The sequence below is a fragment of the Falco punctatus genome (genome assembly GCF_963210335.1).
Source record: "Falco punctatus genome assembly, chromosome: 3".
NCBI classification, from domain to species: domain Eukaryota; kingdom Metazoa; phylum Chordata; class Aves; order Falconiformes; family Falconidae; genus Falco; species Falco punctatus.
In genome coordinates, this window is record NC_137582.1 from 57,182,130 (window position 1) to 57,204,687 (window position 22,558).

The 22,558-nt window shown below is 36.2% G+C and overlaps 1 protein-coding gene across 1 annotated transcript in view; it reads left to right on the forward strand.

Moving 5' to 3' along the window:
• ROCK1 (Rho associated coiled-coil containing protein kinase 1) overlaps positions 1-22,558 on the forward strand; it is a 92,092-nt gene that overhangs the window by 33,365 nt on the left and 36,169 nt on the right. Inside the window, exons 3-16 of the mRNA XM_080380424.1 lie at positions 1,951-2,051; positions 2,864-3,001; positions 4,206-4,381; positions 7,146-7,230; positions 9,095-9,239; positions 9,521-9,659; positions 10,920-11,011; positions 11,195-11,354; positions 14,024-14,090; positions 17,632-17,720; positions 19,302-19,350; positions 19,925-20,060; positions 20,442-20,533; positions 20,661-20,907. Coding sequence (XP_080236550.1) covers positions 1,951-2,051; positions 2,864-3,001; positions 4,206-4,381; positions 7,146-7,230; positions 9,095-9,239; positions 9,521-9,659; positions 10,920-11,011; positions 11,195-11,354; positions 14,024-14,090; positions 17,632-17,720; positions 19,302-19,350; positions 19,925-20,060; positions 20,442-20,533; positions 20,661-20,907 — 1,716 coding nt within the window. The remainder of the gene's footprint in view (positions 1-1,950; positions 2,052-2,863; positions 3,002-4,205; positions 4,382-7,145; positions 7,231-9,094; positions 9,240-9,520; positions 9,660-10,919; positions 11,012-11,194; positions 11,355-14,023; positions 14,091-17,631; positions 17,721-19,301; positions 19,351-19,924; positions 20,061-20,441; positions 20,534-20,660; positions 20,908-22,558) is intronic.

Below are 22,558 nucleotides of genomic sequence, written 5' to 3' on the forward strand. Positions count from 1 at the left end.
GATTGTTCTGTATGCCACTCATCCCCTCTTATTATATTGTGGTTTACATTGTATATTTGTGGAGCTTCCAAAACCTGCTTCTACTGCCTAAAGTTGTGAGGGTTATTTTCACAAATGTAGAACCTTATTAATTTTCTACCGTATTGAATTAAAAGAATAAAGAAATCACTGGTTGGGAGCCCACTTTGCGACAGGGACTCTGTTTATGTCAAGCCAGTGTCCAAGCTTACAATCAGACTCCAGGGTAAGCTGCAGAATGCGGTCTTTTTCCACGGGAGCTACCCTGCCTGTTCATACAGTGGAAGCTGGCTGGGCCCCCCACTGTTAGTGGGAGATAAGGAGCTGCCTGTTTAAATACATTGCTGCCTGATAAACCTTGTTTAACAAATCATAGAATATGGAGGTAAGATTTCCAATGCTGCTGTTACTGTAACATATCTTCTGAAGATAATTGAGACTTTGTATGTCTCAAGCAGTAAATTGCAATTTGCAACTGCTCACGAGCCCAGTTTACACTATTTAAAAATCCTTAGCTTAGATAGCTTTTCAGATGCATTTTCCTTAATTCTGTTTTGGCCATAGGTGAGGCTTATGACTGAAAACCATTTAAAATGCTCATATTGTGCTAGCTTTCTTTTGCATGAATGTGAGAATTTTCATCCAGAAGTGGTGGACCTCCTGTTGTGAGATTACTAGGCAGTAAGTTAACAATAAGTAGAAAATTGGTGTCATGATAATTGCTGCATTTTAGTTCCATGCAGCCTAACTCATCCTCCACTATAGGTCAGTTTTCACCAGGGCAAATAAAGCAATGCATTCTTTTTTTAAATTCCTGAATATTTTGGTCCTTGTGTGAAATAATTTGTCAGAATTTACAATTTTAATATAACGTATTGAAATCAGCTAGTGGTATGCTGCATTGTAAAGGGATGGCTTTACATTAGACAGTAACGCCACAGAGTATTTATTCAAAGCTATGTTTGTTCCTGTTGTGGTAATAGTTTTACTCAATTTTAATTGTACATATGCTGCTCTTGTTTTAGATAACGGCCAGTGTAGGTAGAAATCTAATGGTTATTTTCTGTCATCTGCCTGATCACTCTTTTAAAATATGAGCTTTAAAAATGACATTTCTCCTTCTTTCTCTTGCCCTGTCCTTACTTCTTTCTAGACTTTGCTTTTAGGCCTAGAATACTATTTTTGAAAATAAAATATTGTTGCATAATTAATTTTATTAGAAGCATATCTGGTTTAGAAGATGTTCCTTGCTTTTAGAAATACTGAAGCATGAAGCTTTTCCATGTAATCCCATGCCAATGTTGACCCACATGGATTAAAATAGCTTGTTTTAATCTTTGACCAAATTTGGAATTAGAATATCTGCCCATTGGGAGTCTGTAAATTATTGTAGTTTGTAGAGTGACGGGTTTATATAAATAATTGCAACGTTTCCCACTGCATGTTTTAAATTAAAATCTACTTTTTGAGTATTAGAAGTAATAAAAGTACAGAAAATGGAAAGCGAATTTTTTTTAAAAAATATTTTCTTAAAGTGTCTTATATGTGTAACTTATGATATTTTTTCGGACATGATGGGTATTTATCCAGAAATAATCATTTTGTACCAATCAGCTTACAAGCAAGATCTTTCTGGATATGAAATTTCTGTAGGGTTTTTTTGCAGGTAATTATTTTTAAAGAAATTACCGAATTAAGATCTCTGGTAATTTGATTGTACAGTAGAGTCATTGCGTTATGTTTATGTGAGGTTGCTATGGTAATGAGAATGAAGTCATACATTCTGCACAGAGGTTTCTAATAGGAAGGTAGATTCAAAAGGAAGTCTGCTCTTCAAGCAGCACATCTTCTAAAAATTATGAAAAATTGAAATGACATGAATGGCTTTAATTAAATTCATTATATATGAAATGTGAATTTTGTTTTATGTAGATAAAGACACGGTAAATAAAATGAGAGATCTGCGCATGAAAGCTGAAGATTATGAAGTAGTGAAGGTGATCGGTAGAGGGGCATTTGGGGAGGTTCAGTTGGTAAGTTATGTTTCTGTTTGTACATTTGAATGTATTCTGTAGTATTTGCTCATGCAGCTGTTGCTGAATACAGTGTTCAGAAGATGCAGTCTTATAATATTAAAACCTTTAGCTCAGTGAAATTTTGGTTCTTTTTATCTCATGGAAATGTGTTTTGAGAATGTCGTATTTCAGTACTCTCAAAGCGCATAAGTAGTTGTTTTGCATTGTAGTAGTGCTTCTCTATTAAAATAATCAAGAAAATTAGCCTTTGCCACCGTATACATGGACAATTGGACAAATCTTCAGGACTAAAAGAATTTCTGCCAGGTCAGGGACTACACCAGATTTTTGTGGACATAGTTCTCACAGATGAGAGATGTCGTATGTTGTTTGAGATAGATTAGCAACAAGGCTTGTTCATGCTTCATGAAATTGAGAACTGGTGGGAGAAACTGGAAATACAGCAGCAAGTATACATGTCTGCTAATGAACTCTGGGAAATGCTTGTAGTTTTAACTTTATAGTATTTAACAGGTGCCAATATTTGTCCTTTTAAAGATACATACCTACAAATTACAAAGCGACTGTTATACCTATGGACTTTTATGTTAAATAGTTCTAGCAAGTATTTTAAGAGCAATGCATATATTGTCAGATAATGGAATGTAATTATTCTGTAGACCTACAGTATATAATTTTTTACAATAATGTGAAGAGTCTTATAAAACTTGTTAAGCAGTGAGGCAGGGAAAGTAATATATGCAGTGGTATTCTTCATATGTTAATGTAGCAAGCTAAATCTGTCCTGTGTGTCACATTTGTCGTCATAGGTAAGGCATAAATCCTCAAGGAGAGTGTATGCTATGAAGCTTCTCAGCAAATTTGAGATGATAAAAAGATCAGATTCTGCGTTCTTCTGGGAAGAAAGGGACATTATGGCTTTTGCTAATAGTCCCTGGGTTGTTCAGGTATAGTGATACTCTTTTAAAAATACTGTCATTGTAGAATAGTTTTATTACAACACTGCACGACTGGGAATTACATGTTTTCATTTTTAGCTTTTCAAAGTCCCTTTTTGTTTGTATTGGTCTGGTAGGGAAATACGTTATTAACATTAAGAATGCTGTACACAAGAAATAGCAGATATCACACACTTCAAAATTGTTTATTTTTATAACATTTCCAAGATAAGCTATTCTGTTTATTATTACAACTCTTTGCCAGATATATATTGATGAGCTGGCCTTACAGTAATTCTTTGAGGTATCCAGCATACTGGAAAGTTATTCTTAAGGCACAGCTGCTGTATGTCCTAATTTTTGTGTGTATATTTGGCTGCAAATTACACCTGCTCAGGTTATTTTTTTCCTTATTTCAGTCTTATCACTGACAATTTTCTGGGGGGCATTGCTGCCTTTGAAGTTAAAAGAGTGTGCCTGAAGCAATCAACATGCATTGTGTGTGCACATGTTAACTTGTTAATTTAAAATGTTCTTGCCCTTAACCATGTGAATTCTTTTGTTAGATTAGAATTAAAAAAATGATTCAAGATTTACTTAGGTCAAATAGATAACTACATTTCAATCTGTCTGTGAGTGATTGTCCAGAATAGTGCTTTCATGATTTTCAAAATGTTTTAAGTTACAAAACTTAAATCTGCTTGTACTACCCATGTTGAACAGAGCATTGACAACTGTAAGGGAAATATTTTTACTTAATTAAAATTTAAGCTCACTTTCTATACAATAAATATAGAATAATAAATATTTAATAATAACACAGATAGAATTGGGAAGATATTCACAGTACAGTAGTTTCATGTTTATGTATTTGCCAACTATTGTCCCAGGGAATAAGGAAGCATTTTGTCTTCTCATGCAATGAGCATTCTTTGAAATGATCTCAAAATTTATTGCACCAAAGTCACTGAACTTTGACTGTAACCAGGACTCTTCTACTTCCCTTGTAATATAAAGGGACTGAAGATGTGGCTGAAACTTACTCGGGAGATTAGTTCCTTTTTAGGAGATCTGTTGTTTGATACAAAGTTACTGGAGTAATTGTAGCAATTCTCTTACTCTGTGAAACCGTTTGCTCAGAAATTCCTTTAATTTCCAGCAAGCAAAAGATTAAAGGTAACCGGAACTTGGCTTTTGTTTATTTCTTTTTTAGTTATTTTACGCATTCCAAGATGACCGTTACCTTTACATGGTGATGGAATACATGCCTGGTGGGGACCTTGTAAATCTAATGAGCAACTACGATGTTCCAGAGAAATGGGCAAGATTTTATACTGCTGAAGTTGTACTTGCATTAGATGCAATTCACTCAATGGGTTTTATACACAGGTAAAAAAGAAAAAAGTGTTGTTACATAGTGTTTTATTCCTGGTGCTGCTAGGATGACTTCAGTTAATTGTTTAGGCAGTTTTAAAATTTATAATGTTACTACTTCATTATTATGTCATAATTATACCATCTGACAACTTCAAAGGTTCTTGCCATCAGAAACTACAAGTCTGAGGTGATACAGTCAAAGTAAAGGTTTTCAGCAGGCTGATGTTCTTCTGTTTGGGGAATAATAAAATTGTCCCACTTTACTAAGCTCTCTTGAGCTGAAGTGGTATCGACGTATTCACCCCAAAATGGTTCTTCTGAACAGAAAAACATGATTTAGGAATTTGATCGCAATAGTATCCACTGTTAGGAATTGCTAATTCTTTGTTCTGCATTTGAAGTCTCAGTGACCCATTAAGCAAGAATTTGTGAACGATATGAGGAAAATCTCCCAGCCATATGTTTTCTTGTGAGGGGCAAGATGGAAAATTGGGGGTGCAGAGCAAAGGGATTTGGCTTAGTTTCATATTATGTGCTTGCCCTAAACTGAAATATAGTCACTTGGATAGGCTGAGAAGTTTTCTTTTTGATATTTGAACTTTCATCTGTTGTTAGTTATTAATTGCATTAACTAGGAACAAAAGAATATTTTTTTCAACAGAAAATGCAGGAAGAGTTAGTAAGACATAATTTATAAATCCTCAATTTGTAACTCAGCCAGAAGATCCATGTTAACACATAAGCTTTTGCGAAACTACTAATCTATTGCTCGAGTAGAATATAGAGCATCATTAATTATGTAGCTACGCTACATGTAATGAATAAATTATCTGGCTGAATGAACCATTTGTACATGTATTTTGCAAGCTTTAGGAAGCAGGCATTCGAAATTGCCAGCAGCACAGTGATTTTTTTTTTTCCTGAATATTTAGATTATTTTGACACCAGCAGATTTTTTGGAATTTGTTTTCCACTGGAGTTAGTCTGTTAAAATCTGAGGAATGAAAGGAAATTGGTGAAAATGTGGGCCCACTGCTTAATGCATCAGGGACCTATTGACAAAGGACATGGAAACAGCAGAGGCTGCCATTGTTGTTGATAAGGTCTGCTTTCAGGCCTCTTGGGTTCCTATGCCTAGTGGCAGAGCTTGGGAGAGTGAAGTATTACCGTGGCAGAGGAAGATCAAGATGAGTTGCAGTCATGCAAACTGGACATACACATGTCCAAGGCACCAGGTGGGATATACCGAGCATCATGAGGGAACTAGCCAGTACCCTTATGATATCACTCTCTTGTCACCTTTGAACGGTTGCAGCAATTGGGAGATTCCTGGTGGCTGGAAAGAAGCAAATGTCACACCCATCTTGCCCCAGGAAGAGCAAGGTGGGGAGGATCAGGGGAAGTGCAGGCTGACCAGCCTAAGGGCAGTCTTTGGGAATCTTACTGAGTAAATTCTCAGGAAACCTTTTCCAAGCATGTGAATGGGAAGGTGATTGGGAACAGCCTGCATGGATTTACAAAGGGTGAAGTGTGCCTTGCCAGCCCTGTTGCCTTCTGTGATGATATGATGGGCTCCACTGATGAGGTGAGAGCAATGTCTGTTGTTTGTCTTGACTTTAGCAAGGTTTTTGACCTTCCAAATTGGAAAGATACAGTTTGAATAGGTAGAACAATGTCCAGCCAACTGTCAGCTACCAGCAGTTCCTCAGAGGGCTGATACCCATGTCAGCACTATGTTTTCATTCACGACATGAACAGTGTTCAGGTGAGACAGCATCGGTCGTCAGCTGCCCAGCAGGACTTTATAGAAGAGCCAGACTTGAAGGTGCACACCGAAAAGATGAAGGTCAATGGATGACACTAGTTGCAGCAAAGGAGTGTCTAGCTATTAATTAGGAAATATTTTTTCACTATGAGGGCAATCAGACAGTGGAGGAGAGTTCTAGAGAGGTTGTGGAGTCTCCATCCTTGAAAGAAATTCAAAACTTGACTGGATTGACCCTGAAGAACCTATTATAACTTTGAAGTTGACTCAAACTTTGTTAGCTGTACTTTGATAAGGCATTTAATGAGAGATCTTACAAAAATTCCTCCCAACCAAAATTATTCTGTGAGTATAATGATACATTTCCACTGCACTTCATTTGACAGTTATGGTCAGAGGTCTCCTTTGAGGTCCTGAAATATACTTTCTTGTGAAATTCATGTTATGCTTTCTTGATAATTGTTTCCTACTATTATTCTGCTTCAGTAAGTATATTTAATAACATCAAATGTGCTGAACTTTACCAGTTACTTTATGAAAACTTTTTTTCTGTAATGGAAGTACTTTGTGGAAAATGGGTTAAGGCAATACTCCTTTTGAGGCACGCAAAAATACTTGTTCACGTTAATATAATTCTGAAAATTCATAGCTTCTGAGAAGAAGCTGTGTTTTCAAGGTTTGTTCGAGGTAGCTAACTCAGAAGCAGAATGGTTGGGTTTTTTTCTGTAGGTGGATCCTAGCAGAGAGGTACTTAAACCAGTGAGTGTTTTTCAGGAACTTGATAATGTCCAGATTTGTTATATTTGGTAACTTAAAGCTGTATTCTTGCATCCATTACAATATTTTAAAATGTTGTAGTTCAGTAGTCAGTAGAAAGGACCAAATAGTGGTGCTTTCATGTTAGTGTTTTTCCTTGTAACATTGAATCTGAAAAAATACTTGACTTTTATTGCTTTCATAAGTTAAATTGTTTTTATTTCCTTTTAAAAGAATATGGTTTTCTTCTTTCAGAGATGTGAAGCCTGATAATATGCTGCTAGATAAAGCTGGTCATTTAAAACTAGCAGATTTTGGTACTTGTATGAAGATGAACAAGGTAAGCATATGTTTTTTATTTTGCTTATCTGTTTGTGAAAGAAAAACATATTTAAAAGTGAAAAGGAAATATACTGAAAACTTTTTAGCTAGATGAGGAGAGTCAGGTTCCACTCTGTTCCCATTACTGTTCTTTATGCAACCTATTCAATGATAATGTAGAATGCAGAAATGGTTATTGAATTATGGACTGTATCCATTTCTATACTGTTTCCTAGAGAAACTTTCTGAAGTCAAGCCTTTGATTGTCTCTAGATTCTCTGGATTATTTCTTGGAGTCTTTGGTTATCAGAAGTTAATGCAAATAAGTGAGATTATTTTTAGGTAGTGAGTAATGAAAGAATCAAAATTAATGTATGGGTTGCTGAATTCCGGTTGTACTTATTAGCCATGTGATGAGGTAGGAAGATGGTAAATCTGAAGGAAACAGGTTAAAGAACGTCGTATTTTTAAAAACTATGTCCTGAGGTCACTAAAAAATTACTTTGCAACAATTTCTTCATGTATTGTGAAGCACTGTTGTTCCCTACACAAAACTCAGATTGGTTGGTGCCAGCCTGCGCATATATATGAGGAAAACAGTCTGAAATTTGTGGTATTTAACAGAATCTCTGTACTATGTATATTATGTTCTCAACACATTCCAGGAGCTTTTGAGTACATCACTGTATTTGGTGCCTTTTATTCATGGCAAAGCAGCTAATGAAAACCAAGGGCAGGTTATGTGTACAAATTCAATAATTTCCTCAAGTCACAAACAGTTCAGTGGAATAACTGATACAAAATTTGGATTTATTTTAACTTAATGCAGATTTATCTTTGATTGTGTTCGTAACAATGAGTAATTTTGAAGTATAGAAAAACATTATCCTAGGGTTTAAGCTGTAAGTGCCGAAAAAGAAAAAAATATTACAAAACTCTGCTGTATATTAGCATTACCAAAGGAAACTTCTGTCAACAACACCTTACATTTTGTGCTGTTGTGAACAAAGCTGAGTAGTCATGATCCCAGTCTTGAGTTCCTCTGTTTTTTTCAAAGAGAAAAGTTACTCTGTGGGAGAGAAACTGCTCGGCATAGGAACTTAATTTAGGTGCATTCTGGGTTTGCTGCATATGCAACACTGGGTTTATATTTGTTATATTTACTTAGTTGTATATTTTCATGGAAGTTTTTCTTGCATAACAAAATCCATTTTTATAAATGGATTGCATAAAAAGATCCATTTCTGGGAATGGCATAGGATTATTTCAGAAGTGCTTGAATGGCACTGGAAAGGGAGTGCGTGGTTGCAGCTTCAGCATTCTGGATGCCAGCTCCAGTGCAATTGAACTCTGTTCTACCAGCCCTTCTCAGGAGTGGGAAGAACAGTCAAATGTTCTTCTCAGTTGTTACCTGTTTTGAATTCTGTCTGCTTAGAGTTTTAAGGTCTTGTCTACATTTAGTCTTCCCAGCCTTAAGTGTATTGGGTTGGAGGCGAAAAACTTGCACTTTAGCTGATTCTGTCAGCAAAATCCCTGATGATATCCCATGATTCTAACAGGAGCTTTCCCTTTTTACAGTACATCCTGTCAGTATATGACACATTCATACTGACATGAGCAGGAGAGGCTGTGCAGTGTTTACAGGGCCTAGGTAAAATTCTGATTGCTTCTGTGCTATTAACTGAGGTTTTTGAAGTGACTTTAACTGTGTTTGACAGATCTGGTGCTTTGTTCTGGTTTTAGTAGCTTAGAATTTGAAAATGTTAAAATACCCATTCAAAAAACAATGTTTGAGGAAATTTGACGCTGATCTGTTGATGTTGCTTAGGATGCATAAACTCTTCCTGGATCTTTTATTTGGACTGTTTTCCTCCTTTTTGTAGGAAGGTATGGTACGATGCGATACAGCTGTGGGAACGCCAGACTATATCTCTCCTGAAGTATTGAAGTCCCAGGGTGGCGATGGTTACTATGGGCGAGAATGTGACTGGTGGTCAGTTGGAGTCTTTTTATATGAGATGCTTGTAGGTGAGTAGTAGGATAATCAGAATTGACTACACTACTTAACTAGACTCCATATTAAAATCACTGTTGTTTTTAACTGTTTGAGTTATTACTCTTCTGACATAAGCAGTGGTTTACTGATCCTGGTATTTACAGAATATGTTTAAAAAATATTCTGGCACAGTTCTCGAACGTTGGTTTGTTCACTTAGTTGCTTAGATTATTGCACATGTAATTCAAATGTTACAAATAGAATCTACAATACTTTTGATCTGCTTTTTAATTTCTGTGTTGCTACTTTTCAGGTGATACACCTTTTTATGCAGATTCTTTGGTTGGAACATACAGTAAGATTATGAACCATAAGAACTCCCTTACTTTCCCTGATGACAATGAGATTTCTAAAGAAGCAAAAAATCTTATTTGTGCCTTTTTAACGGATAGGTAAGATTTAAACTTTACTCAAAATGAATGTAGGCCTTTGTTAAGAGAATTTCTTCTCATTTTGAAAGAACATATATATATTTGGTTTTTGTGGGTTTCTAAACTGCTCAAGAGAAGTGAAACTATTACTGTCCTGGGAGGAATGCAGGGTAACTGTTTCCATTAAATGCTGCCATAGTTAGATGTTTTTCTGATCTCTGAATGCATTTCTGTTAGTTGAATGTTCTTGTTCATAGAAATTGGGCTTTATTCTTCTCTGAACTACAGCAATGTAAGAAATTGTTGGTCTCTTGCTTGAAGTACAGAAATGCTGTTGTAACTTGTCAGTCAAGAATTTTGTAGAACTTCAGCCTAAGTCTTTAAGTTACTTTGTCTAATCTGAAGTAGCATTTTGTCTAACCTGAAGCAGTAGTTACTAACTGATGTTACTGTGAGGTAGACAGGCAATAGCATCAGTTTCATCTTCTCCAGTCCCAGTATTTGGGAGACGGTTCACCGATGATTGCTGCTGCTCTTTGTGGTAGTAGCATGTATAGTGGGGAAAGGCAAGTGCTGCTACTATGGGTACATCAACCTTGTAACTTTAGTTTGAATGTGAAGTGTTACTCCTTACTAACAGCTACTGTTACATTGATCTGTGTTGCACAGTGGTGAGGAGCATGGAAAATGGATTCCTTTTGGTGAAGCTGAAGCAAAAGATGCATTGCAGGAGTGCCCCTAATGTACTCTTAGCTCTTAGTGGGCGTTCAAGATCAGGGTAGAGTTAACCCACAGGAAGCCCATCTGAAATGGGTGGATGTTAGGTCTGTTTCACTTTGTGAGTACACTCCTGTTGTACCCATGCTACTTCTAGAAGTGTAACCTTTGCTTGAGAACTGGTGCTGTGAAGGAGGGCTGTTGCATTTGCTGGGCTGCATGCAATTAAAACAACAGCACGATCTCCTAGAAAAAATGGAACCTGCCTGCTGCATGGCAGGTGCCTAGCCAGTCTGTGATGGTGTGAACAGTAGCAGCAGGGCTTTTTATAGTCAAGATTTAAAACCAGACTCTATTCTGAAATGTAGCTGCTGTGCTCCTGTATAGATCTTCATATGAAAGCTTTGAGATATGTGTACTTTTTACTTTGGTTTGTAATTTTTTTGTCTGTATTGTTTTGGAGGTAATTTTTTGTCTGTATTGTTAGATTCTGCTTTAAAATGAGTCTTTGCTTCAGAATAGTTTATGTAATATCCCATGTTTAACCAAAACACTCTTTAACAGGGAAGTGAGGCTAGGAAGAAATGGCGTAGAAGAAATTAAACGGCACCTTTTCTTCAAAAATGATCAGTGGGCTTGGGAAACTCTCAGAGACAGTAAGTATAATGCTGTTCTCTGAGACAGTGATCTGGCTTACTTATGTATCATGTTAGCAAAAGGACTGCCATATTTCTTTTAATGGAATTTAAAGTTTTACTTACCCTGTACCAATGAAAGACATTTCTTAGTCACTTCAGTAATACAATGATTATTATCATACTATTCTGCTTTTTTTCTAGCTGTAGCACCAGTTGTGCCTGACTTAAGTAGTGACATTGACACGAGTAATTTTGATGACCTTGAAGAAGACAAAGGAGAGGAAGAAACTTTTCCTATACCAAAAGCTTTTGTGGGCAACCAGCTTCCCTTTGTAGGATTTACATACTACAGCAACCGTCGGTATGTATGCAGAAAGCAAGCTAATGATGTGTTCTTTTGTCAACATTATTTCTGACTCTTACCAACCAGCATTTAGATACAAGCCTATTCAGATTCCTACTAATGATTTAGATTCCTAATAAATTACACTCTTTTGACACTTCAGTATCGATAACCAGCACTGCTAGTCATCAGTGTCTTAAAATATCACACTGACTTTGTGAATGTCTTATTCTGTGTTAAGAATATTGTACAGTGGTGCTGCAGAATCTAAGCCAGAAAAATCCACTGTTGCTGCTACTAGGCAGAGCTGCCTGCAGACCGCTGAGTTATGTATGTAGAGTCATGAATCAGGGATATGAATGTCACTTTGTTTCACCGCAAATTACTGTTCCTGAGCTGTATATGAAGATTCCATACTTTACATCAGTGTTTTAGCATGTGATAAATCAAACTTTGGCTTACTAGAAATAAATTATTTTCTACTTGCTTGTTATCTGTGTCATAGTTCTTCTTTTTTTTTTCTCCTAAAGCACTCATCCACTGCAGCGTGAGATTGTGATGCCTTATGCTTTTTACTGTTGCTTGGAAGACTTCAAATTACATCAGTTAAAATTATATTAATTCATACTTCCAGCAGTCATTATTATTGTAGACACTATGGATAGTTATATCTACATTAAAAAAAAATATCTCAGTAACGTCTCTTTGAAAGCTGCTTTTAATTGTGGTGGGTGTCAGTCAAGCTTAAAACGGGCTAAAACTTATAGTAGATCATGTCAGATAGAGACTATTAGTTTTAATAGCATTTCTGGGTAGGAAAGCCTGAAAGGAAATAAATCTGGTTTTTGTCCTTGCATAGAGGAGGAACCACTTTTCCAAGCCTGTGGTGAAATTCTTTCCATCTCTGCAAAGAGTTGGATTTGTTGTTGCTGTCTGCATAGTAAGGCACAGAAGGACTTGCAAGCTTTGCACACAGTTTGTGTGAGTTCAGCGGTTCAGAGATTTCACCTACTGTTCTGATTTTAGTCTATAATTTTAAAAAGTCTTAATTTCTGCCTTGAAGGAAGATTTTGGAACATATTATCAAGAAGGTGAAGTAGCATACAGAAGCTTGTTAATAACGAAATTTCTTCACTCCCCCTCTTTCTTTTTGAGGAGCAGTATCAGGACTTCAGAGACCTAAGTGGCTGTGTTTTGCTGTCATTGAAGAACTCTGCTACTAAACACTGTCATAATTTTGTAGGCTTACTAGAACTAAAGTGCTGTCCTAGAATTTAATTTTGTCCCATAATACTCCACTGGTGTGATAGTCTTGAAAAGTCTGAGATGACCATTCATATTTGCTAAACTTGTAATCCTAATTTTTATTCCCTTTTTGTACTGAAAATAGTTCAAACATTTAAAAAAATTGCATATTTAGAAAAAAGTTGCACATTTATCTTTCCCCCCTTACTCATTTTCATGTATGCTGGAGAGTTTAAAGAAACAGAAATCTAGGAAAATGATGTGACTTCTGTCATTAAAGGAAGTAGTACTATCTTCTAATATAAAACACTTTCTACAGCTGTAATCTCATTGATTATAAACTAGGAAATACAGTTATTTATTACTGAACTTCACCTATAACACAGATTTTGGAATACTAGCTGAGAACGCTTTGTAGCCCTTTCTGGCTTGTGTGTTCTCTTCTGGATTCTGATGGAGCTGGTGCTGTGCCTGTTTTAAGTATCACATTCTCACTGCTCAGCAGCCCTAATGTGGAAAGTACGGTGGCTTTTTGCAGTCAAGACAGCAAGCCCCTTTCTGTAGGAAACTGTTCGATTTCCTCTTCATCATTTGATTGTCTGAAAGCAGTCTTGGGGTTTAATTTGACTGTGGTTTGGATATGTCTTTTGATTTTACCCTCCTTGATCTTTTGGAGAGGTTTTTGTATATGTGAAAATATGCATGTGAAACAAAAATAATGTGTCTATCTTCCTCAGTTCATGTGTTGGAGTGTTTTTCCTCACATAGTCTGATGCAGTTAGAGACACTTTGTGTCTCTCTGGATCAGTTAATCGGGCCAAGAATATCACATCAAATACCAAAGGAATTTGAAGATAGTCATTTGTATTTATTTGCCTGACTTTTCAGAATCATGACAAACAGAAATTTGTGGTATTTTTAGAAAACACTTACGTAAAATAAGAACACTGGCTTCAGGGAAAACTTTTTGTGTGTGGAACTCTTAGTAACTTTGTTAGAAGTTACACAATCTGTGCAGAGTTCGCTTCATTGCTGCTACTTGCTGCATAAGTGCCTGAGTAAATATTTATGGGATGGAAGCCAATAAGAGTGTTGTAACTGTGGAAAGCAAAAATTTTTTTAATGGTTATTAAAAAAAAAGTGGTTGCATTAGTATTTGGCAGAAATCCTTTTTTCTGGAGGTCTTCTACTGCAGCTTTCTACTTTACCCTTTACAATAAACGATGTGAAGTTTTCAATTAAATGTGTTTAAATTTTAAAGTATAATGAATACAGAAATGAAAAAATCTGATTATGTTACTATTTGGTTATCCGCATTTTGGAGAAAAAAATCTGAATTTTATGTTTCAGGGTGATTGTATTCTGTTGTTTGTTCTTTTTTTTTTTTTTTTTTTAACCTTGCTTTTAAACAACTCCTAAAACTTTTTAAAATGTTGTTACAGGTATTTATCTGTCTCTGCAGAAAATTCCAATGATAACAGAACAAGCTCCAGTGTGGACAAAAGTGTGGTATGTCTCACTTTTTTGGATCTTAGTAAAAAATCTGTTGCATATATGGGAATAAACTGTTTGAGTTCTAAATATTTCAAATTATTTTAGTGCTTGGAATATGGGAAATTAATGCATAAATTTTAACTGTTTGGTATGGCCTGCCTATTAAAGTTACTGGAAAAACAGAATTCCAGTTCTTCATATAAGATTGGTTTTCCTGAATTGGGATAAAACAGCTGAAACTGCATACTCTTTTTGTGGAAACGGATTCCCAGTTCTTATCTTCAGAAATATCGAAGTGTTTGTGCAGTATTTTTAGAGTGCCTTATTGATCCCAGGTGTACGCTGGCTTTGTGGCAACCATGGAGTCTGGACATGAGTGTGATGGAAAGCTTGGGCTTTCCAGCAACCGGCCAGTTTTACCCTGGTGCTGGACTTCCTGTGAGCTAAGTAGCATGTGGCAAGCAATGTACCGAGCTTGGGTATTCTGTGTCTTCCCAAGGGTGCCCCACAAGCTATTGGGAACTGGGGCACTGAGGATCTGCATTTATAGAGGAGTTCACCTAGCAAGAAATGTTCGGGAATACTTTCAGTTACTGCTTCCTAAGCTGCTTTGAAGGGAATTACTGAATGGACTTGGCATAATTAGTGGGATACAGGCACCTGCAAAGAACCCTCAAGAGTCCTGTCTGTATTGTCAGGTGTATATGAATGTCTTGTGATTTTAACAGTTTTGGGAGGTGAAGCTCTAGAAGGATATGAGTGATATAGGGAGGTTTAAATAAATGGGGGTTTGTATTTACTTTACTGCAAGGTATTTTTACCCCACAGTTCTTTCTCAGCTGTTTTTCTTTCATGCTGCAATGAAAACGGTAAAGTTGACACATAGTTAGCAAATTAATTTGTTCTGGACATATAATACAACATTACCTGGTCTATCTGCATTTTGGCATGCTACTGAGTGTCTTCAGGGAGGGACTGAGTGCCAGAAATTTCCAAGAAACTAATTTTGATTTGCAAGTGTGTAAAACTTCACAGAATTAGGCCATGAAGTTGGACAGAAATGGAATTCAATGTTCTTCAACTGAATTTAAAACCTTTTTGAAGATCTGATTATTTACTCTGGTTTCATGCGACCATAACCATCTGTAAGTAGTTCAGATATTAAGAAAGAGGAGATTAACAGATTCTTTTGCACTGGGTCTTTGATTTCCTTCATTGTTCAGGGTGCCTAACCAGACACACTATGCTGTGGTGATTGAAAAAAACCAAAAACGAAACAGTGGCAGTTCCAGAGGGATTTTTCTTGGCTTCTCTGCTGTAGGCAAGCTTTGCCATAGTCCTTTCCTCCCCTACCTCCTACTGGAAATGAAAACAGAGAGCGAACTAAAGTATAAAGGAATGCTTTTATATTGAGTCAATTGTAACTCAGGATTTTCTTAAGGTATTATTTAGTCTGTTTACATCAGATTGTGCAAAACTTCTCTGGAAGCCTATTGTCTCATAGTAAAGTAATTAGACTGCTCAGCTAGCTTAATTAGAGTTCTTAGAGTACAGCACTAGAAAACCATCCAGAGACAGAAAGAAGCAAAAGGTGGCAACAGAGATCCAAAGTAGCAGGAGTCAGTACAGAAATGCCTCAGTTGCCAGATGTCTTTTTGGACCTGTTCTTCATCCATCCCGTTTAGTTCCTCTATGCAGCCTGTCTGGAAGGGCTATAAAATGAGTAACCAAGAAATGGAGGAGCAACTATGTTGAAACTTCTTTATTTTTTATTTTTGTGCATTAGCTATGGTCCCTTTTTATTAAAGTGAGAGCTAACCGTTAAATAGTCTTGCTTCTTGCTTTTTTTCTTAGTGGTTCCTCCCAAGGAGATGAATGTGTTTTGTGCGGGTCCTCCTTCCTTTTTCCTCAAAGTTTAGATTTAGAGGCAGTCTCTGTGGTCTTCGATTGCAACCATTGTCCCATCCATGTAATTGATTTTCCAGGGCTGTTCTGTAAGTGCTGAGAAGTCTATTTTTTTCCAGTATTTCCTTGCTTTCTCAAGGCTTTGTGATAGGTAGTGGTAAATATGTAGAATAGAATGGCGAATGTATAGAATATGTAGTTTCTGGTTTCTGGTCACTGTATCTCATTCTCTGAAAACTTCAGAGCACCTTAAGGATGTGGAAGAAAGAAAAACGAGGAAATGAGAAAGGATTCCAGTTCTTGAGAGCACCCGAGTGCTCCATACTTTTATTTCCTACTACAATGGGAAGGAGAACAGATTGAAAGTAGGAAGTAAGAAAAATGCCTGCCTGGAAGTAGGCAGAAATTATCTCACCTATAACTTTATAATTTAATATGGATAAAGCATGCTGTCATAGGTCTCCAAACTGAAATCTTAGTTTATGACTGTACAGTGGACAGTCCTTGTTGAGAACACTTATTGTTGCTATCAAGAAAGAACGGAGACAAGCACAACTTGTCTCCTTTTCATGATCTTAGTGGGCAGTTCTACTTTCTCTAAGCATATTTTGTTGGAAAAGGAAAAAAGGAAGAGACAGATTTAGGAGGAACTGTTTTGTTGCTGTTTTTCTGGGATGATTGTGCAGAACAAGTCAGGCAGTTGTCAGAGTTTTTGAAGTTAAAACAAGGAACAGGAAAACAAAGGGTCAGAACCACTTGAATAAGTTGCTTTGAAGAGAGTTTAGATTAGGACTGTTGATCTTCTCTATGCAGTTTCAAGAGTGTTGAGGGAAATGTGGGAAAGCTAAATAAGGCTGAAATCTTGACAAGATCAGTGACAAGTTTTAAGACTGAATCAGCATGATCTTGACTTAATGAGCTTCCTCAAAGTTGACTCTATCTTGTTAATTGAGGTTTTTGCTGATATTGGAGTGGGGTTATTGTGCCGAGAGATCTAGTAGAAAGTAGATACTTTGAGACTACATGAAAAGAATTTATTTCTGATTTTATCCTGCTGGCAAACAGTACATGCTATACAGTAATGTTCTGTATTAACATTGGAAGTTTGTTACTATTTTCAAACCTTAGTACAGTGCTAGCTATAAAAATGATCTCTGGCTAAATAGATGGTAAGAGCATTTTCTCCCCATTGCTAATAACTGACAAGCCTTGTTCTGCTTCCTGAACTTATTGAGAGCCTGAAGATGTGTTGCAAAATACATGTGGTGGTTCAGGTTAGAAAAAGAGACTAATTAAAATGCTTTCTTACATCTTTGCAGTAATTATCTTTAGTCCAATTCTGAAGGGACTTAAAAGAAAGAGGATTTGACTTAGCTTAACCCTGTGAATTTTGACAGAACTATTCATAAACCTAACATTTTTTACTCTGCAGATGATGAAAATGTGTAATATCAAAGTTGTTTCTTGTAACTAACTTTTTTAGAATCTTTTTAGGGGGTGTCACGTTTTAATAAGGTAAAGATCTAGTGTTTAGATAGAAGCAAGTAAGCAAGCTGTGATACAACGTAAGCAGCACTGAATACTCTGAATTACTTTTTTAAAGTTTTTAAATTCAATGCATGTTCTTTCATGTACAAATATATATTTAAAGCTGGAAAATATGCAGAAGATGATCTATGAGTTGGAAGAACAACTACATAATGAAATGCAGTTGAAAGATGAAATGGAGCAAAAGTGCAGGTAAGACTTTGAACTTTAATTGTTTACATAGTTTAAATACATCTAACACTTCAGTTTTGTATTACTTTTTTAGTGACTACCAGAATAACACTAAGAATGGTACTGTAGTTCTCCAAGGGAGTTCCAGGCACTGGTTTAAGTCATTCTAAAACAATATTTAAATGCTTTTTTTGAATGTAGTATGAAGAAAATGTTTTGTTTCATTGGCACCCATGTAAAACATAGTCTTTCTGAATACATGAATGTTTGATTTTACCCAGTATCTCTGAATTCAGATGTTTTATTGAACTGAAGTACACAATGATCATGCAGATTTTTTAAAAAACATAAAATACTGTAGATATGGCATATATCGTGTTATTAAAAATAACTGTCTGGTTTCTAAATACATGGTACTTGTTGGAAAAAATACATTCCTTTTTTCTCTGGTGACTGAATAGATAAGAACAACTATTTGCTTTCTAAAATCTTGATTCTACCGTACTGAAGAAATAGCTACATTACATGAGAAATTGCATATTTCTTGCAGCTACACTTAGGAACAAACAGTTGTGATTCTTCTTTTCTGATAATCAGCAATTTTTACTCATATTAATGCAAAATAATTTCCCCTTCAGTTAGCTGCTCCTTTTGAAGTCTTTTCCTCAAGGCCTCAATAAAGCCAAGAGGCAACACTAGGTGTAGGATATAGGAAGAATTTAGGCTTGTGAATTAGGACTGTAGTGTATAGCTGTATAAGCTGCTTATGTGGGAAATGGTAGCCAAAATGGTCTGGTGGGAGTGTAGGCTGTGACACTGTTGTTTACTTAAACACAACTTCACTGCCCACTCGTTCTGATTGCTTCGCAGGAGGTGTGTTGCTTGAATGATACTCAGTAACTTGTCTTCCTGCAGTACTACTGAAGCTATCAAGAGTACAACCGTGTATTTTCTGTTATATCATACCATTTACTGCGGAGTTAATAGATAAGATATATTGCTGTAACTGCTCTTTTATTGTACCTGCCAAGTAACGTTATCTGTGTCCTTTTTTGTTATCTATTTGAAGAGGGATAGCTAGCTACAAAAATGCAGTGGATGTGTCAGTGTTATTGCCAGTTAACTGAGGCTGTACTATGCACCTAACCTCACTCTCTCTATAGTACTATGGCCTAATACGTTTTTTCAACAGAGACTTCAAAATAATTCAAATATCTTTATCCATAGTAGGGAGCTGTCTACTGTTGAATTAATGAACCAATTTAGATACTTAGAAGGTTCACAACTGGAGGAAGTTTTAGCAGTTCACCAGGGTATTCTAATTTTAAGAATAACCTGTTCTGTACATAAGCTGTTTTTACGTTTGCACATTAAGGGATGAAATGTGGCACCTAAACTCTTGCATATATATCCAGCAGCAAAGTTGATAATAATATATTTTACAAATTACTTCTAATGATTGATTGTTTTCTTCAATTTCAAATGTTTATTACAAAATAGCGTTAGCCAAAATATAGATGTTCACTTCAGTAATGGTCCCAAATCACCAGAAAAATAGTATATATAACATATATTGCTTAAATTATTTTGTTTTATTTTTAGATCTTCAAACATAAAGCTAGACAAAATAATGAAAGAACTGGATGAAGAGGTAATTTTTTCCTCAATGAAGCCTTCTTAGCTGGGTAAAGCATGTAGACAGTACTTTAATGATGTAAGATATTTCTTCTGTGACTAAAAGAATTCTTCTGAGATGAAATTTGAGACCAAACCATCACATTTCAATATATAGCATTGGGAGATACATTTTTATCCGTATACATTTTCAAAAACTTTTCTTTCTGCAAGTCACGCTGAATTCTTATTTCCTCTGCTAAATGTTTCGCTTAGTCTTGCTCACTGCAATTTCTCTGCAGTTTATCAGAATCAGTTACTCAAAATTAATATGCAGATCATTTTCTATTGAGTTCTTATGTTGCCTCAATAATTTTAATAATTGCTTACATATAATCATGTTAACAATTACTTTTCTAGTGATTTTGTAAATTTGTCATTTAGAAGTTAAAAAAAAAAAGCCATCTTTTTTGAAAACCTTTTCAAGGAAGCCAGAAACCCATTCGTTGGAAATGATGCATCAGTTTCCTTGATTAATTAGTTGCAGAGATACTAGTTTAGGGATCATTCCTTAAAATGTAAACAGAAAATACCAATGCTTTTAATTTTAGGGAAATCAGAGAAAGAACTTGGAATCAACAGTGTCTCAGATTGAGAAGGAAAAGATGGTATTGCAACATAAGATAAATGACTACCAAAGAAAAATTGAACAAGAGAACGAAAAAAGGCGGAACATGGAAAATGAAGGTATGCCATATTGTCCAAGCATTTGACGCTGATGAGGTGTATGATAAGTTTCGGGGAATAATTTACTACCTTAGCATCTTACAGTGCTGTGCAACTTTAAAGGGATCTTTTCAAATAATGGACAAAAATGTTGAGTTTATTTTTATTTGAACGGGGTATTTTTGTCATATTTTCAAATTCTAGTCTCTACAGTGTGCGTGCTAGTTCTGCAAGCACAGAATGTGACCTAAAAATGTGTATAAAAAGCAAAAAGTCAACAAAAGACCTTTTATATGCTAAGAATTTATTTCAGTGTGTTTGTGTAAAAAGAAGCAACAAAACCCCCAAAACACCTAAGGATTTTTTTTAATCTGTTGTATTAATGGTGTCATTTCTCTTCAGTGTCCACGCTAAAAGATCAAATGGATGACTTGAAAAAAATCAGCCAGCATTCACAAATTACAAATGAGAAGATAATACAGTTACAAAAACAAGTATGTTGCTTCTGTTCATTGTTTTCATATTTCTTAGATTCGAGAAGCCGTATGTAGCATTCAGATTTAGTACAACTGGCCCTAATAATTTTTAAATTTGAGAATCTTGTCTGTTTTCTTTTAACAGCTAGAAGAAGCAAATGATTTGCTGAGGACAGAATCGGATACAGCAGCAAGACTGAGAAAGGGTAACACAGAAATGAGCAAGTCATTAAGTCAGGTAGAATCACTGAATAGAGAACTGCAGGAAAGGTGCAGAGTTCTAGAAAGCACAAAACTGCAGGTGGAGAAAGATTATTACCAACTCCAAGCAGCTTTGGAATCAGAACGAAGGGACAGAAGTCATGGATCTGAAATGATTGGAGAACTACAGGGTAATTCTTCTGTATTTATACTTTACCAAAGAAGTTGTGATAACCCTATTTTGTTAAACAAAGCACAGTTACACAAAGGGAGGAAAGCCAACCTGCAAACTGAGTGTGACTTAATAGAACCATTTCTGATGTTTAGGTCTTGCTTCCTGATCATGTCTGAACAGCTCTTGGGAGGGACAGTATCAAAATCGATGAGTGGGAAATACTGATTGTAAGGCTCTGGGGCTGCCCTGACTAAAAATCTGAGTCCAGTGGTGCAAAGACATGAAAAGATGATACAGTGCTAGAGAAGACACAACAGGGTCTTACTGCCTTGGTGCAGTAGCCAAATTGACATACCCTACACTTTCTCTTTCATTTGTGGAGAATGCTATTTTGTTGTTACATTGTATTTGTTTTCTTTTTTGATGGTTCTACGAAGAACATTGTAACGGATGCAGATGTGGAATCCCTTTTTTCAGGATGCCTGAAACTTTTTACCACTTGTACTTCTGATCCTTGGTACTAGAAACTGTTCAGATACATTAGTGCAGGGGTCCTCAAACTTTTTAAACAGGGGCCGGCGTGCAGATGAAGTGTCAGGCAGTCATCTGCGGCTGCTTGGTTTCCCCCCCAACCCCCAGTGGGGGGGTTCTGTAAATACCGGGGGCCGGATTGAGGACCCTGGGGGGCCGTATCCAGCCCGTGGGCCGTAGTTTGAGGACGCCTGCATTAGTTCATGACTGTGCCTATGCTAATGGATCCTGCCTTTTCACTTGTCATTTTAAACCATCTGTCAGCAGTATGGAAGATCACTTTCCATGAGGCACAATCTTTTGTTGAGGACTGTTGGGTGGTTTTGGGTTGGTTTGTTTAAGGTAAACATTGCTAGTGCAAAGAATGGACTATCCAGAATCAAGCTGACTGTTTACAGTGCTTCAAATACAGTAAACTGGTTTCAGTTCAATGATTGTAAAGTTCCTCTGAAATGACTGAATGTAGTTTGATCCAGTCTGTTGTTAATTGCAAGCAGGAGGTACAAATGGTTATAGAAGACTATTCTGTGCACTTCAAAATGTGCTTTTGGCCACATCCAAGTCAGCAGACTGCAGAATGATCTTTTTCTGAAGGGTGTAGGGTTAAGGTGCTTTGCTGGTATATACCCAAATAGCTTTATGTGTTTCAAATACTCATACAGCAGTTTCTAAAAGCACATTTAAAATGAATGAGGAAAGTATAAGATTTAGGAAGACTTTATCTTCTTCCATCTCATAATTTCTTACATATTGCCAGGATGTCTCTTTGTATTTCAGAATTAAGTGAAGCAGACTGTACTGTAGACAGATGTATTTGAATCGATAGGTCTATTTTTGTATACTCTATTTAAGGTATTACTTGTAATACAGAGTAATCAAAAATATATTTTTGTGTATTTATTTTAAAGGAGGTAATGCAAATTCTTCAGTCTACAAATATGTGCTACTGCTTTGGCTTATATATTTATACTACTACTTCGGCATGCAGATACATAGACACACAACATATTACTACTACTACTAAGGCTTTGTGTATTATGGCCTTTCAATACCAAAAGAAGGCTTATGAGAAAGACAGAGACTTTTTACCAGGGCCTGTTGTGACAGGACAGGGGGCAATGGTTTTAAACTGAAAA